At 57.7% G+C, this 12,368-nt stretch overlaps 1 protein-coding gene across 1 annotated transcript in view; it reads right to left on the bottom strand.

Moving 5' to 3' along the window:
* Window positions 1–408: 408 nt before the first annotated feature.
* Window positions 409–12,368, bottom strand: part of LOC144740639 (enhancer of polycomb homolog 1-like) — a 32,512-nt gene continuing 20,552 nt past the window's right edge. Inside the window, exons 7-14 of the mRNA XM_078623435.1 lie at window positions 10,220–10,367; window positions 9,764–9,949; window positions 9,110–9,199; window positions 8,365–8,507; window positions 7,802–8,109; window positions 5,686–5,780; window positions 3,526–4,421; window positions 409–2,576 (exon numbers count right to left, since the gene is read on the bottom strand). Of these exons, the coding sequence (XP_078479561.1) occupies window positions 2,504–2,576; window positions 3,526–4,421; window positions 5,686–5,780; window positions 7,802–8,109; window positions 8,365–8,507; window positions 9,110–9,199; window positions 9,764–9,949; window positions 10,220–10,367 (1,939 nt within the window). The 3' untranslated portion in view covers window positions 409–2,503. The remainder of the gene's footprint in view (window positions 2,577–3,525; window positions 4,422–5,685; window positions 5,781–7,801; window positions 8,110–8,364; window positions 8,508–9,109; window positions 9,200–9,763; window positions 9,950–10,219; window positions 10,368–12,368) is intronic.

Below are 12,368 nucleotides of genomic sequence, written 5' to 3'. Positions count from 1 at the left end.
TGCGAGCCACCGCGCGGGTTTTCCAAACAGCCCAGGAGACGCACGTGCAGGAGGTCTGGCTGCGTGGGAGGGTTTACGGATCGCACGCAGATGGGAGCCGACCGACCACTCCGGCGCCACGGGGCGGTGCAGCAAGCAGGCCTGTGGCAGGCCCGTGCGGGCGGTGTTTGAGGATTGTGGTCCTCTGCATTGCCTCCCAAGAGAGATTATTTAAACACTCAAATAAGATAACTGGCCGAAACATCCCATGCAGAGAACCCATCCTGAAAAAACAGTGGTGCCGTCGGCGACGCCTTCCCCACGGTAAATATTCCCAGGCAGCAGCAGCAGCAGGGTGCATCATTTGCAAACGGTGTGGGGTGGGTGGGTGTTTGGGGTGCAGCAAGAGAAACAAAAACCAAACTTAACGATGTTTCACTTTTGTTTAAATCGCCACGCGAAACGCCCTTTTGGAGAGAGATTAAAAAAACCTGTCGCAATCAGCTTGTCGGGAGACGCACGCAATTCCTCCCCGCCCCACGCCCTGAGCGACCAGTTGCGCAATTTGTTGGCGTCCCAATGAAATCGCTCGGCGCCGCGTGGACGCACTCTGGTGGCCAACGGGGAGCGGCCGCTCGCAGGAGCGACGCGGCACGACCCAACGACTCTCGACTTTGGGTTATTAGCGCAACCGACCGTTCAGTCGTGACTCCCCCCCCCGAATTTACAGCGAGGACTGAGGGTGATGGGTACAGGGACAGGGGGAGAGTTGAGGGAAGGGGCCAGAGAGAGGTTGGCAGTGGGGTATGAGGTGGCTGGCATGGCTACCCGGGGGTCAGGGGTTAAAGAGGTACCCACAGAGCAGCCGAGCTTAGCACCCGCAGTGTGTGTGTGAGTGTGTGAGGGTGGAGTGCGAGATGGCTATAGCCACACCCCGTACAAAATAGATCTTCTCTTCTTTCACCCTAGGTTCGCATATACATATACAATCATATAATTCTATACATCTCTATACATTTGTGTGGTTGTGTTGCGTCGCAGCCTCTGTGCCATGATAAACCATTAAACATGTTGTAAGGCCCAAAATAACAATGTCAATAATAACAGAAGAAACTTTTTTTGAGAAACATTAGTTTTTTCTCTTCTTCTTGTTTTTGAATCCTTTCTTTTACTTTACAGTTTACAAGGAGCAGCGAAGAGACCTGCAGGGCCCCCCCTCCCACCCCACCACCCCCTCCCTCGGGCGACATGACTACAGCAAACCCATTATTAAAAGATACAAAAAGAACAAAAATAAAGGGAATAGAAATCTCGTAAACACGGTACAATAAATAGATTAACACCCCCTCCCCCCCCTCCACGAGAAACCAGCGGTGGCGATGGCGGCGATGAGGAAGTGGGGTTGTTGGTGGTGGCGGTGGGGAGCGAGGGGGGTGCAAAGTCGAGCTTCATTCGCCATATTCCCTGCTGCAGTCCCTCACGCATCTCCCATCAGCTGATTCCCCCACCAAGGTGACCTCACACACCCCCCAGCCTACGCCCCCGCCCTCCCGCTCACACTTGGCCGTGTATCTCAATCTCCACCCCCCCCCCCAACCACTCTCCAAACCCAACGTGTTTCAAGTGCAAAGCATAACAGGCTGAGGTTTCCGAATTTCAAGTTAGCAACGAACGGATGGATCGGTTTGTTTATATTTTCTACATGTATATATGTACACAATATTACAAAGGCGAGCGCGTTCCCGTGTGAAATCTGCGCGCGTCCGTACAGACGAGACGGGCGGGCGGGCGGGCGGCAGAGGCCGCGCTCCCACACGCAGCCCGGACAAAAATAAACCACGTCGCAGCCGAGCGCGGGGCAGGTGAATTTCCACTAAGCAAGAACCCAGAATCTGGAACCCGGGAACGCAGAAACCGGAATGGGAGCCATCTCCAGGAAGTCTTTCACAATCCGCAACAATAAGACTGTGGGGCAAAATGTCACCCACAGAACCCAAACCAAAGGACAACTAATTTGAAATAAAAGAGGACCTGTCCAGGAGCAAAACGAAAAAGAGGTTCAAACGAATATCAAACGCTGGATTCGAGGCAGTGCCCCTACTAAAGACTTTTATATTCATTCCATCATCACGACCTCTGCTCCTCGCGCGTCTTTAATGCCATCTCGGTCTGGTTCCAGATCTGGATTCTTCTCGGTGTGCAGAGTCCAATTCCAGTCGTACGGTCCGGCTCAAGTGTGAGCGGGGGGGGGGGGCGCGTCCCCCAACCACGCTAAGCGATTCACAGGGCCGCCCCGATTGGCTGGAACTCCCGAGCGGCGGTCGGCGTGGCTTAGTGGTTTTGTGGCGTTGACCAAGTCGCTAGGCCCGTTGGCCTGGGTGGCAGCGATGCGGACGAAGGAGGCGGGCGGGGCCGGTGGCGCGGCAGTGCGCTGTCATTGGCTGGCGTCCTCCCCCCCCCCACAACTCTGGGAGGTCGCAGGGTTGGTGGTGGGGGGGGTGAGGTGCGGCGACCCGGTCAGAGGTCACGTCACCTCCATGGGGGCAGGCTTGTCGGCGAGGCTGCTCAGGGAGCCGAGGTCGGCCTCGTGGCTCTCCCTACACACGAAACACAAAGACAAAGATCCCCCGTGTAGTTTCAACAGACTGTTGGGGCAAGTGCTGTTAGCGAGTAGCGCCTACGAAGGCTACCGGCACTGTGGCACGCGAGGGGGTGGGTGGCCAGCACCACGCCCGGCCGCCTTTGTCTCCCGAGTGGCGATGTTTACAACCCTGCACCAGGTACTCATTTGAGCCAAGGAAGGCCCAGGACCGGTTCAGATAATCATCACTGGTGTCGGCCATGAGCGGGAATCAAACTCGGGTCTCTGCCACGTTCGTAGCGCAGTGCGATAACCGCTGTACCACCGCTCCCCACGCATGCACACAGACACACACGCGTACACGCACAAGCGCACAGATACCCCAAACAGCGCGCACACACGCGCAGATGCACACACGCGCAGATGCACACACGCAGACGCGTTGATGTGCTTGCACGAACACACGGACGTACACACGGCCGTCATCACAACTCTGCGCGCTCGTGACTGTGAAGTGTGATGAGGGGCGCGCGTTGGCGAGGTGAGCGATGGTGCAATGTTCTTTTGAGAGGGCGCAGAGGAGAGAGAGAGAGGTAAAACCAAGGTGCGCGATGCGATTTAATTAGAGTGAAGATGAGTGAAACTCTTTGTGACGTGATGGGGGAGTAGTACAATTCGACAAACGAGCCAAACAAAACGAACCCTTGCATGCCCAACTGTCACTGACGCAATAAAGGTGGACATACTTGTTGGAAGTACGTCTGTTACGACCAGTTCGTGTGCAAGACCCAAATGTTATGTTCAGTACTTGCGTACAACAAGTACGTCTGTTACGACCAGGACGTCGTCGCGTATAACCTAACCAGTCACCGTCAGGACCAGCACGTGCGCGCACGTGACCAGTCTGTCCGTACGACCGGTAGACACGCGCGCCCCCGTCACCGCGCGAGCCGCTCCCCGCTCACCGTGCCGCCATGGCGAGTTTCAACGCCCCCGGCGACGGCGCCGGGGCCACCGCCACCGCCCGAGTCGGCGGCGCCGCCGCCGCTCCGTGCGGAGGCCTCGGCGCCGCGTGCGCGTGCAGGGGAGCGCCGCCGCCGGGCAGCGGCGAGGAGCAGCCGGCCGGGCGCGAGCAGGGCGCCGGCGCCGACACGGGCACCGGCACGGGCGCCGGGCGGGCGTGGTGAGGCCGCGGCGCGTGCTGCGCCGGCACGGCCGCGAGGGGCCGGACGCCGGCGAGCTGCACCGTCGCCGTCCTCGCGTACACCGGCTGCGGCGCCGAGGCCGCGACCGCGGCGGCGGCCTTGCTCGCGACGTGAGCCATCGCCACGCCGCTGCCGACGGCGTGCGTCGCCATGGCGGCCCGCACCAGCGGCTGCGCCGGGATGCAGCTTCCCGTTTGCGCCATCGTGCCCGGTTGCTGCAGTTGCTGCTGCAACTGCTGCTGCAACTGATGCTGCTGTAACTGTTGCTGCTGCTGGTGCTGTAACTGCTGCTGCTGCTGGTGCTGCAGCGCGGCTACGGTCGTCGGCTGCTGTGGGATGGCGCCGCCCGCGCCGGCGAGCTGGTGCTGGTGCATCGGGCCCACGTGCCGCACGGCCGCCAGCGCCGTGGGCTGTTGCGCCGACGGCCCTCCGCCGCCCAGCGCCACCGAGGCCCCGGGGCCCACCGGGAGGCAGTTGGCGAGGCTGGCGGGGAGAGGCACCGTGCCCGCCAAGGTGCCGGCGCGCGCGGGAGAGAGGGCGCCGGTGACCACGGCGGCGCCGCCCGACGCTAGCGGCAGTGGGTCGGTGGGGCCCAGCAGGGCCGTGACGGCGAAGAGGGCGCCGGCCGAGTCCAGAGTGTTCCCCAGACGGGGGCCCTGAGAGAGGCGAGGTGAGCAGAGTGGGAGTTGAGTGGAGAAATTAATAGGGGGGGAGAGGAGAGATCAGAAGACGAGAGAGATAAGAACGGAGGCGAGAGAGGTGAGGGGGGGGGAAGAGCGAGAGGAGTATGATATGAAGGGGGTGTGAGAGGTGTGAGAGAGGGGTGTGGGAGACAGATGATAAGGCAGCAGATGACGAGGTTAAGAAGAGATGCGAACACCAGGAGAAAAGAGAGGGATGGATGGGAGGGGAAATTTACAAAGATCAACATATGATAAGGATATACTACTGAACTCTTTTTATCCGTGACTCTATTAGCCACGACTCCTATTATCTGCCACAGCTGTCGAGTCCTTTATAAACTCCTGAAATCTGTGGGTCTACTCCCATTATCTGCGATTATCCACCATGCCGATTACTCGTAATTTTTTGTACGTAAGAGTCACACGGCAAATTACTTATTATCCTGCAAATGACTCATTATCCGTGGGATTATCGGTAATTTTATTAATAAATAAAGATGTGCCGTGATCAAAGCAAGTGCAAATTCGTTGCACTTATTTTGAGCCAACACAGCCACACACATAACCACGGAGACAAAGAGAGACAAGAAGACACGTAACCACAGAGACACAGAGTGAGACGGAGACAGACACACAGCCAAAGAGGCATACACTAATAAGGGGGGAGACACACAAACAAAGACCGTCCGTTTAACCTTTTAACAGACTGTAGGAGCAAGTGCTGTTAGCGAGCACCTACGAAGGCCGGCACAGGACACTAGGGGGTGGGTGGCCACAGCACCATGCCCGTCCGCCTTGAGACACACATACAGACACAAAGACACAGATATGAAGACAAAGATATGTCGACACAGACATGGAGATGCATACTAAGGAGACACAGAGACAGAATGAGACGCACACAATTTTTTTCACGGATAAGTAAATCTACCCAGCAGATTCATCCGCGATTTACCACGTAGATAAGAAGAAAATCGCAGACAAGAAGATCCACAATATTGATCCCCCATATAACCGTGGATACGAGGATTATTATCTATATATATAAATGACTATCAACCTATATGCCGAACGTAACATTAAGGCTAAACTAGACAGCTGCACTCGGGAAGAAAAATCTTTTTTTTTTAACAAAGCGGGAAGATTGAAGACGAGCCGCGCGATTGACAACGGCAAACGGCGACTGCTGCGGTGATCAGCACCCCCCAAATCCTCCCCCCGCCCCCCCCCCCCGTACCTGTTGCTGCTGGTGCAGCGAGTGGGCGGCGCTCTGCTCACGCTGCATGTCCGCCACTTGCTGCTGGTGCCTCGCGTACTGCTCCTGCGTGAAGCCTGCGGTGGCGGCGGCGGGGGGAGAGTCACCGCATTTAGCCACGACAGGCCGACTCGCGCCTTCCAACGTTTGACAACGATCCCCGGGGCAGAACTTTGGACGCCCGTGATTGGGGCGGCTTTGTGGAGGAGGGGGGCATTGGTGGACAGCGTTACAAGATATACATGTGTCGTTAAACCCGCCACCACCCGGCACAGCCAATAGGTAAGGTTGGTAACGTAACCAAAGCATGTCAAAAACTAGCAACGATTTGGCTGTCGGGTGGTGGCGGGTTTAACGACACATTTATATTCATGTAATCTAATTCAAAAACCTCTATTGTGGATAATAGTGGTCAGGAAAGCCTCCGACTACGACTACTACTACGTGTTAAACTCAGCCTTAAGAGATTTGTTCAAAACCGCAAACGTGTCAGGTGGCAAGCTGACCAGCAGATGGCAACACAGCAAGTTGGGTCGTTCGTGAACCCATCAGTGATGATCTTATTTATTGCCAGAAAGGGTAAAACCTATTCTCTTATTTTTCATCCTCTTTGGGTCTTTCGGTAAAGTCACGTAGATAGAAAATTATTTTTTTTAAATCACGACGTTTCGATCGCAACACAAGCAATCGTCTTCAGGTGAAAAAATACAGCAGGCCAACTGCTGAAGCCGGAGAAATGTTTATCCTGCCTCAGAGCAGTTCGCCCCATGTGTCTGCAGTCACGAAAGCTTTAAGTCAAGATTTATTTTTCATCGTTTTGGATTCTAGCAAAAAGCTCCTATAGATATAACTGCTCGACCTGAGCTTAAAGTATTCTCATACTGGCATCGTCTTTGTACTGTTTGCTTTTTGGCGTTCTCTGCTCTGACACTGATGAGACAAGGCCATACTAAGAAGGTCGTCTCTGGTGTAAGCCAATCAGTTTAAAAAACAATGCATATATTAAGAGAGCATGTTTGTTTGCAAGTTCTACCACAAGTATAACGTGTGATTAATGCAGTACTTGACGCCTTGCAAAAGATATCTATTGGTGTTTGAACATCTTAACATCTCCTGTTTTATTGCTAGAAAGGGTAAAATCTACTCTTTTTCATCATCTTCTGAACGTTTATCCCCTTGTATGTGTATTGGGTTTGCTCCGGATTATCCGCTTTCCCCCACCATAAGGTGATATTTTCCTTAAACAGACCCCAAATGGTATCCATCTAACACTGTGTAATTGAAGTGCGCTCAGTCAATCATCTCACTGCAAGGGCCTCCTCACACTTGGCCGGCAGGCACGCGGTCATGAAGGTTTTTAGAGACGACGACACGAAGCTGTGCGCGTTAGTCTGTGGACCTGCGTAATAACAATGTACACGTGCAAGGCACGTTTCACCCGCAGATCTCAATGCACGCCGTGCATGGAAAGCAGGAAATCAAGAGAACCAGGGTACACGGCCAGAACTCGGGGGTAAAGATGGGTTTAAAGAGGTGAACTTTCAAGACAGACTTAAATATATCTCACGATTACAGTCTATTCTCCTGTAACGTTGCGTATTTTCATCGCGCGAATTGCATCAGACACGATGAATGTGATCGGGAACACACGACGCGATTGAGTGAACAGGACTACGTCGCGCGAGTCCGAATCGGCGGTTGTACGGCCGCCTCGGCGTGGCGTCACACAAGGCGAGATGCTACCCACAAGCCTCAGTCTTTGTTCAGCCTGCGCACGCATATCATGCGTTACCGCGGACTGTGTTTTACCCTGCATTCAATATTATTCATTATAATACCATTTTTACATGACGCGGTGTTATTCTTCATGAACACACCTACCGCGTTACAGGAGAAGAGACTGGAAAAGCAAAGGCAAAATCGTTCCATGGTTTAGGCGCTGCACTGGCAAAAGCCCGACCACCGCGGGAAACGAGCCTTGACCTCGGCAGTACTTCGGAGGCGATCCGAAGATTCCCCAACGGGGAACCTCGTCCCTCACGCTTCCCTCCCACGGCGTCTCACCCCCCCCTCCCACCCCGGCGGCGGTGACTCTCACCTCCGTGGTCCGTGGCCGCGTGCCGCGCCCCGCCGCCGTGCCGCGGCCGCTTGCCGGCGCCGGGGTGGGCGGCGGCGCCGTGCCGCGGGCGGTAGTGCGGGCAGCGCGCGGCGCGGATGTCGGCGAGGAGGCAGCTGAGCGGGTCGGTGAGGGCCGGGTGCGGCGAGGGCGCGCCGGGCTCGGCCGGGTTCGGCAACGCCGCCCGCTCCTCCTCCCCCTCCCGCTTCTCTCGCTCCTCTGCGCCGCCGTCAGGGCTCAGCCTCCACAGGAGGCCGTCGAGCGGCGAGCGCAAGCGGTCGAGGAGCAGCCTGAATGCACGGGGGGAGCGGGAGCGGTCGGTACAATCGGGTTTGGCGTGGGAGGTTTGATTCAGGCTACGGTTTGCCCATGGAGTGTTTCTGGGGTGCCTGTTTGTTGTGGTTAACTTCATACCCGGTGCCGAGTTTGCATGCGTGGTGGTGGAGGTGGCGTTGGCGATGATGGTAGCGGTGGCGGTGATGGTTGTGTGTGGTTATGGCGGTGGCGGTTGTGCGTGTGGTTATGACGGTGGCGGCGGTGCTCACCTCCCGCCTCGCCCGACGCGCCGTCGTGCGAGCCCCACGCAGCGCGGCGGCGACGACAGCGACGTGAGGCTGTAGCCACGCGCGCCGCCTCGGCCGTTGTCATCGTCGCTGACCGCCTGCCCGCTCGGTTCGCCGTCCCGGGGCTGTGCGGCACAAGCAGGAGAGCCGGTGAAAGGGGGAGAGAGAGAGCTAGTTACCAGGAGAAACCGATGGGGAGGATCGTTGAGAGCGGATTCGCTTTAGAAGAGAACCGGTCACGGGACAAAGGGGAAACAGGAGAACCGCTGAGGGGGAACGGGTGATAAGGGGGCAAGGAGCAACAGAGACGATCTGCTGCTGTTGCTGTACCACGACTTCGGCACAGAGACAGGTCGTGCGTGGCGCGTCGTGAGCTCGTGAGGAACGCAGCGTGGTGCACAGTGTGGTGCACAGCGTGGTGCACAGCGTGGTGCACAGCGTGGTGCACAGCGTGGTGCACAGCGTGGTGCACAGCGTGGTGCACAGCGTGGTGCACAGTGTGGTGCACAGTGTGGTGCACAGTGTGGTGCACAGTGTGGTGCACAGTGTGGACCGTGCGGCTTTGTGTGCACTCTAAGTGTGAGGAGTGCGGAGTTAGGCATGGCGGCGTGTGCGGAGCATCGTGTGTATGCGGTTGCGATGCATTGTTGTGCCGTGATGCACGGTGCGTATACATTTAGTATTGGTGTGGTGGTGTGGTGGTGTGGTGGTGGGGGGCGCAACTCACCGCATGGTAGAGGCACCCGGCGACCCGGCGGAAAGTGAACGTCCCGTCGGGACCATTCTCCTGCTCCGAGTCGGATGACGAAGACTGAACCTGCAGAGCGAGATGAGCGGCCAGTCGCACTTTGACCAACACACTGGCACCCAGGGCCAGCCCACTGGGCTCTATCAGGCATCCACAGGACAAGCATTCAGGGTTCCAAAACCAGCCTTCAGGGGGATTCCAGGAAGTCTGCCACACCCTGTCACAACGTCGCTATGCTGCACGGTCACCAAGCAAAGATGGCGATCCCCTTCGTAGCCTTAACAGACTGTTGGGGGCAAGTGCTGTTAGCGAGCACCTATGAAGGCCGGCACAGCACACGAGGGGTTGGGTGGCCAGCACCATACCCAGCCGCCTTTGTCTCCCCGGTGGCGATGTTTTACAATCGCACCAGGTACTCGTTTGAGGCTAAGGCGACCAGGACCGGTGAAACTAATCGTCACTGGTGTTGGCCGTGAGCGGGAATCGAACTTGGGTGGTCAAGTTTGTAGCACGATGCACGAACCGGTACACCACCGCTCCCCACACTCACTCACTCACTCACACCACACAGCACCGCGACACCACCTCACTCGCTCGCAGGCACCGCCACGACCGTGCCTCCGCCTGGCTCACCGGTACCGGGGACTCGTCGCCGGAGCTGTGGAAGTCGTATTGGTTGAGGTCCTTCAGGTTGAAGGTCGGGGCCGGCGCGGGGGTGACGGCGCTGGCGGCCGGCGGCGTTGCTGCGGCACGGCCGGCGCCCGGGCGGTGCTTCTGGTGCTCGTACTTGCGCTTGGGCCGCCCAGGCTGACCTGGCTCCTACATTCAGGAGATGATGGGACGACGGGGTCAGAGGATTGGCAAAGAATTCCATTGGCTTACCGGCGCACTATGACGATTATGAATAAACGATCGAGCCGATTGAGGAATGTACGATCATCAACTGCGGGCGTGACCGGTGGACTGACGTACGTTTACGAATGTGGGAACCAATCCATTGGTTAACCCAGGGTACGGAAAGAGTGTCCAGCCTGGGGCGGGGGTAGGTTAGGCGAGCGCGCGCACGCAGGAGTGCTGGCCGGCGCTCACCCGGTGCGCCTTGTAGTCGACGTGGTGGTAGGGGCTGCCCCCGTTGAGCAACGTCGGCGGGGAGGCCGGGGAGTGGGCAGGCGCCTCCTGCTGCCGCTGGGACAGCACCTCGGCGAGCATGTCCCCGTTCAGGTCTCCGGCCTCGTACCTGGTCGGCGAGCACAACCGTGCGGTCGCACACAGGCGGTGAGGGGGGGGGGGGCGATGATGGCAGCAAAGCAATATGACTGACGAGCTACATTCAACCTCTCAAGACTCTGATGTTGCGCTGTGTTTGAGTTGTGCGCCTTTTGGCGTCATCTGGTCCAACACCAATGGGGACTAGGCTCTAAGAAAAGCTGTCTCGGGTGTGGACCAATCAACTTCAAGGACAGTGCATATCATTATCAGAGTTGTTTCTTTTTGTTTGCATTTTGACTGCTTGTGTTGTGGTTATTGCAAACATGATCCCTTGTATAAAGGCGTCAGTTTTTGTACCAGTTGAAAGGGTAAAAACCTATTACTATATTCAACCTGGTAAGGACGTTGATACACTTTAGAAACTGACATTACCTATGTAATAGGAGAATAATGCATGGCTAGTGTGGGTTGCGTTGGGGGTATACGTCACGCACAATGTCGCACTCGCGCACACAGAAACACACAGACTGACACCCACACAGTCTCTCACACACGGTCACACAATCACTTAGTCTCACTCACAAAAGGCAAAGATCCCCCCTATAGCCATAACAGACTCGTGGGGCAAGTGCTGTTAGCACACAAGTGTCACACGCACACGCAGTCTCTCGCTCGCAGTCTCGCACACGCAGTCTCTCGCTCGCAGTCTCGCACACGCAGTCTCTCGCTCGCAGTCTCGCACACGCAGTCTCTCGCTCGCAGTCTCGCACACGCAGTCTCTCGCTCGCAGTCTCGCACACGCAGTCTCTCGCTCGCAGTCTCGCACACGCAGTCTCTCGCTCGCAGTCTCGCACACGCAGTCTCTCGCTCGCAGTCTCGCACACGCAGTCTCTCGCTCGCAGTCTCGCACACGCAGTCTCTCGCTCGCAGTCTCGCACACGCAGTCTCTCGCTCGCAGTCTCGCACACGCAGTCTCTCGCTCGCAGTCTCGCACACGCAGTCTCTCGCTCGCAGTCTCGCACACGCAGTCTCTCGCTCGCAGTCTCGCACACGCAGTCTCTCGCTCGCAGTCTCGCACACGCAGTCTCTCGCTCGCAGTCTCGCACACGCAGTCTCTCGCTCGCAGTCTCGCACACGCAGTCTCTCGCTCGCAGTCTCGCACACGCAGTCTCTCGCTCGCAGTCTCGCACACGCAGTCTCTCGCTCGCAGTCTCGCACACGCAGTCTCTCGCTCGCAGTCTCGCACACGCAGTCTCTCGCTCGCAGTCTCGCACACGCAGTCTCTCGCTCGCAGTCTCGCACACGCAGTCTCTCGCTCGCAGTCTCGCACACGCAGTCTCTCGCTCGCAGTCTCTCGCTCGCACGCACACGCAGTCTCTCGCTCGCACGCACACGCAGTCTCTCGCTCGCACGCACACGCAGTCTCTCGCTCGCACGCACACGCAGTCTCTCGCTCGCACGCACACGCAGTCTCTCGCTCGCACGCACACGCAGTCTCTCGCTCGCACGCACACGCAGTCTCTCGCTCGCACGCACACGCAGTCTCTCGCTCGCACGCACACGCAGTCTCTCGCTCGCACGCACACGCAGTCTCTCGCTCGCACGCACACGCAGTCTCGCACACGCAGTCTCGCACACGCAGTCTCGCACACGCAGTCTCGCACACGCAGTCTCGCACACGCAGTCTCGCACACGCAGTCTCGCACACGCAGTCTCGCACACGCAGTCTCGCACACGCAGTCTCGCACACGCAGTCTCGCACACGCAGTCTCGCACACGCAGTCTCGCACACGCAGTCTCGCACACGCAGTCTCGCACACGCAGTCTCGCACACGCAGTCTCGCACACGCAGTCTCGCACACGCAGTCTCGCACACGCAGTCTCGCACACGCAGTCTCGCACACGCAGTCTCGCACACGCAGTCTCGCACACGCAGTCTCGCACACGCAGTCTCGCACACGCAGTCTCGCACACGCAGTCTCGCACACGCAGTCTCGCACACGCAGTCTCGCACACGCAGTCTCGCACA

This window comes from Lampetra planeri, unplaced genomic scaffold (genome assembly GCF_965212315.1).
Source record: "Lampetra planeri unplaced genomic scaffold, kcLamPlan1.2.h2 scaffold_252, whole genome shotgun sequence".
NCBI lineage: Eukaryota > Metazoa > Chordata > Hyperoartia > Petromyzontiformes > Petromyzontidae > Lampetra > Lampetra planeri.
Note: the sequence above shows the minus strand (reverse complement) of the source record. Positions and strands in the feature narration are given on the sequence as shown.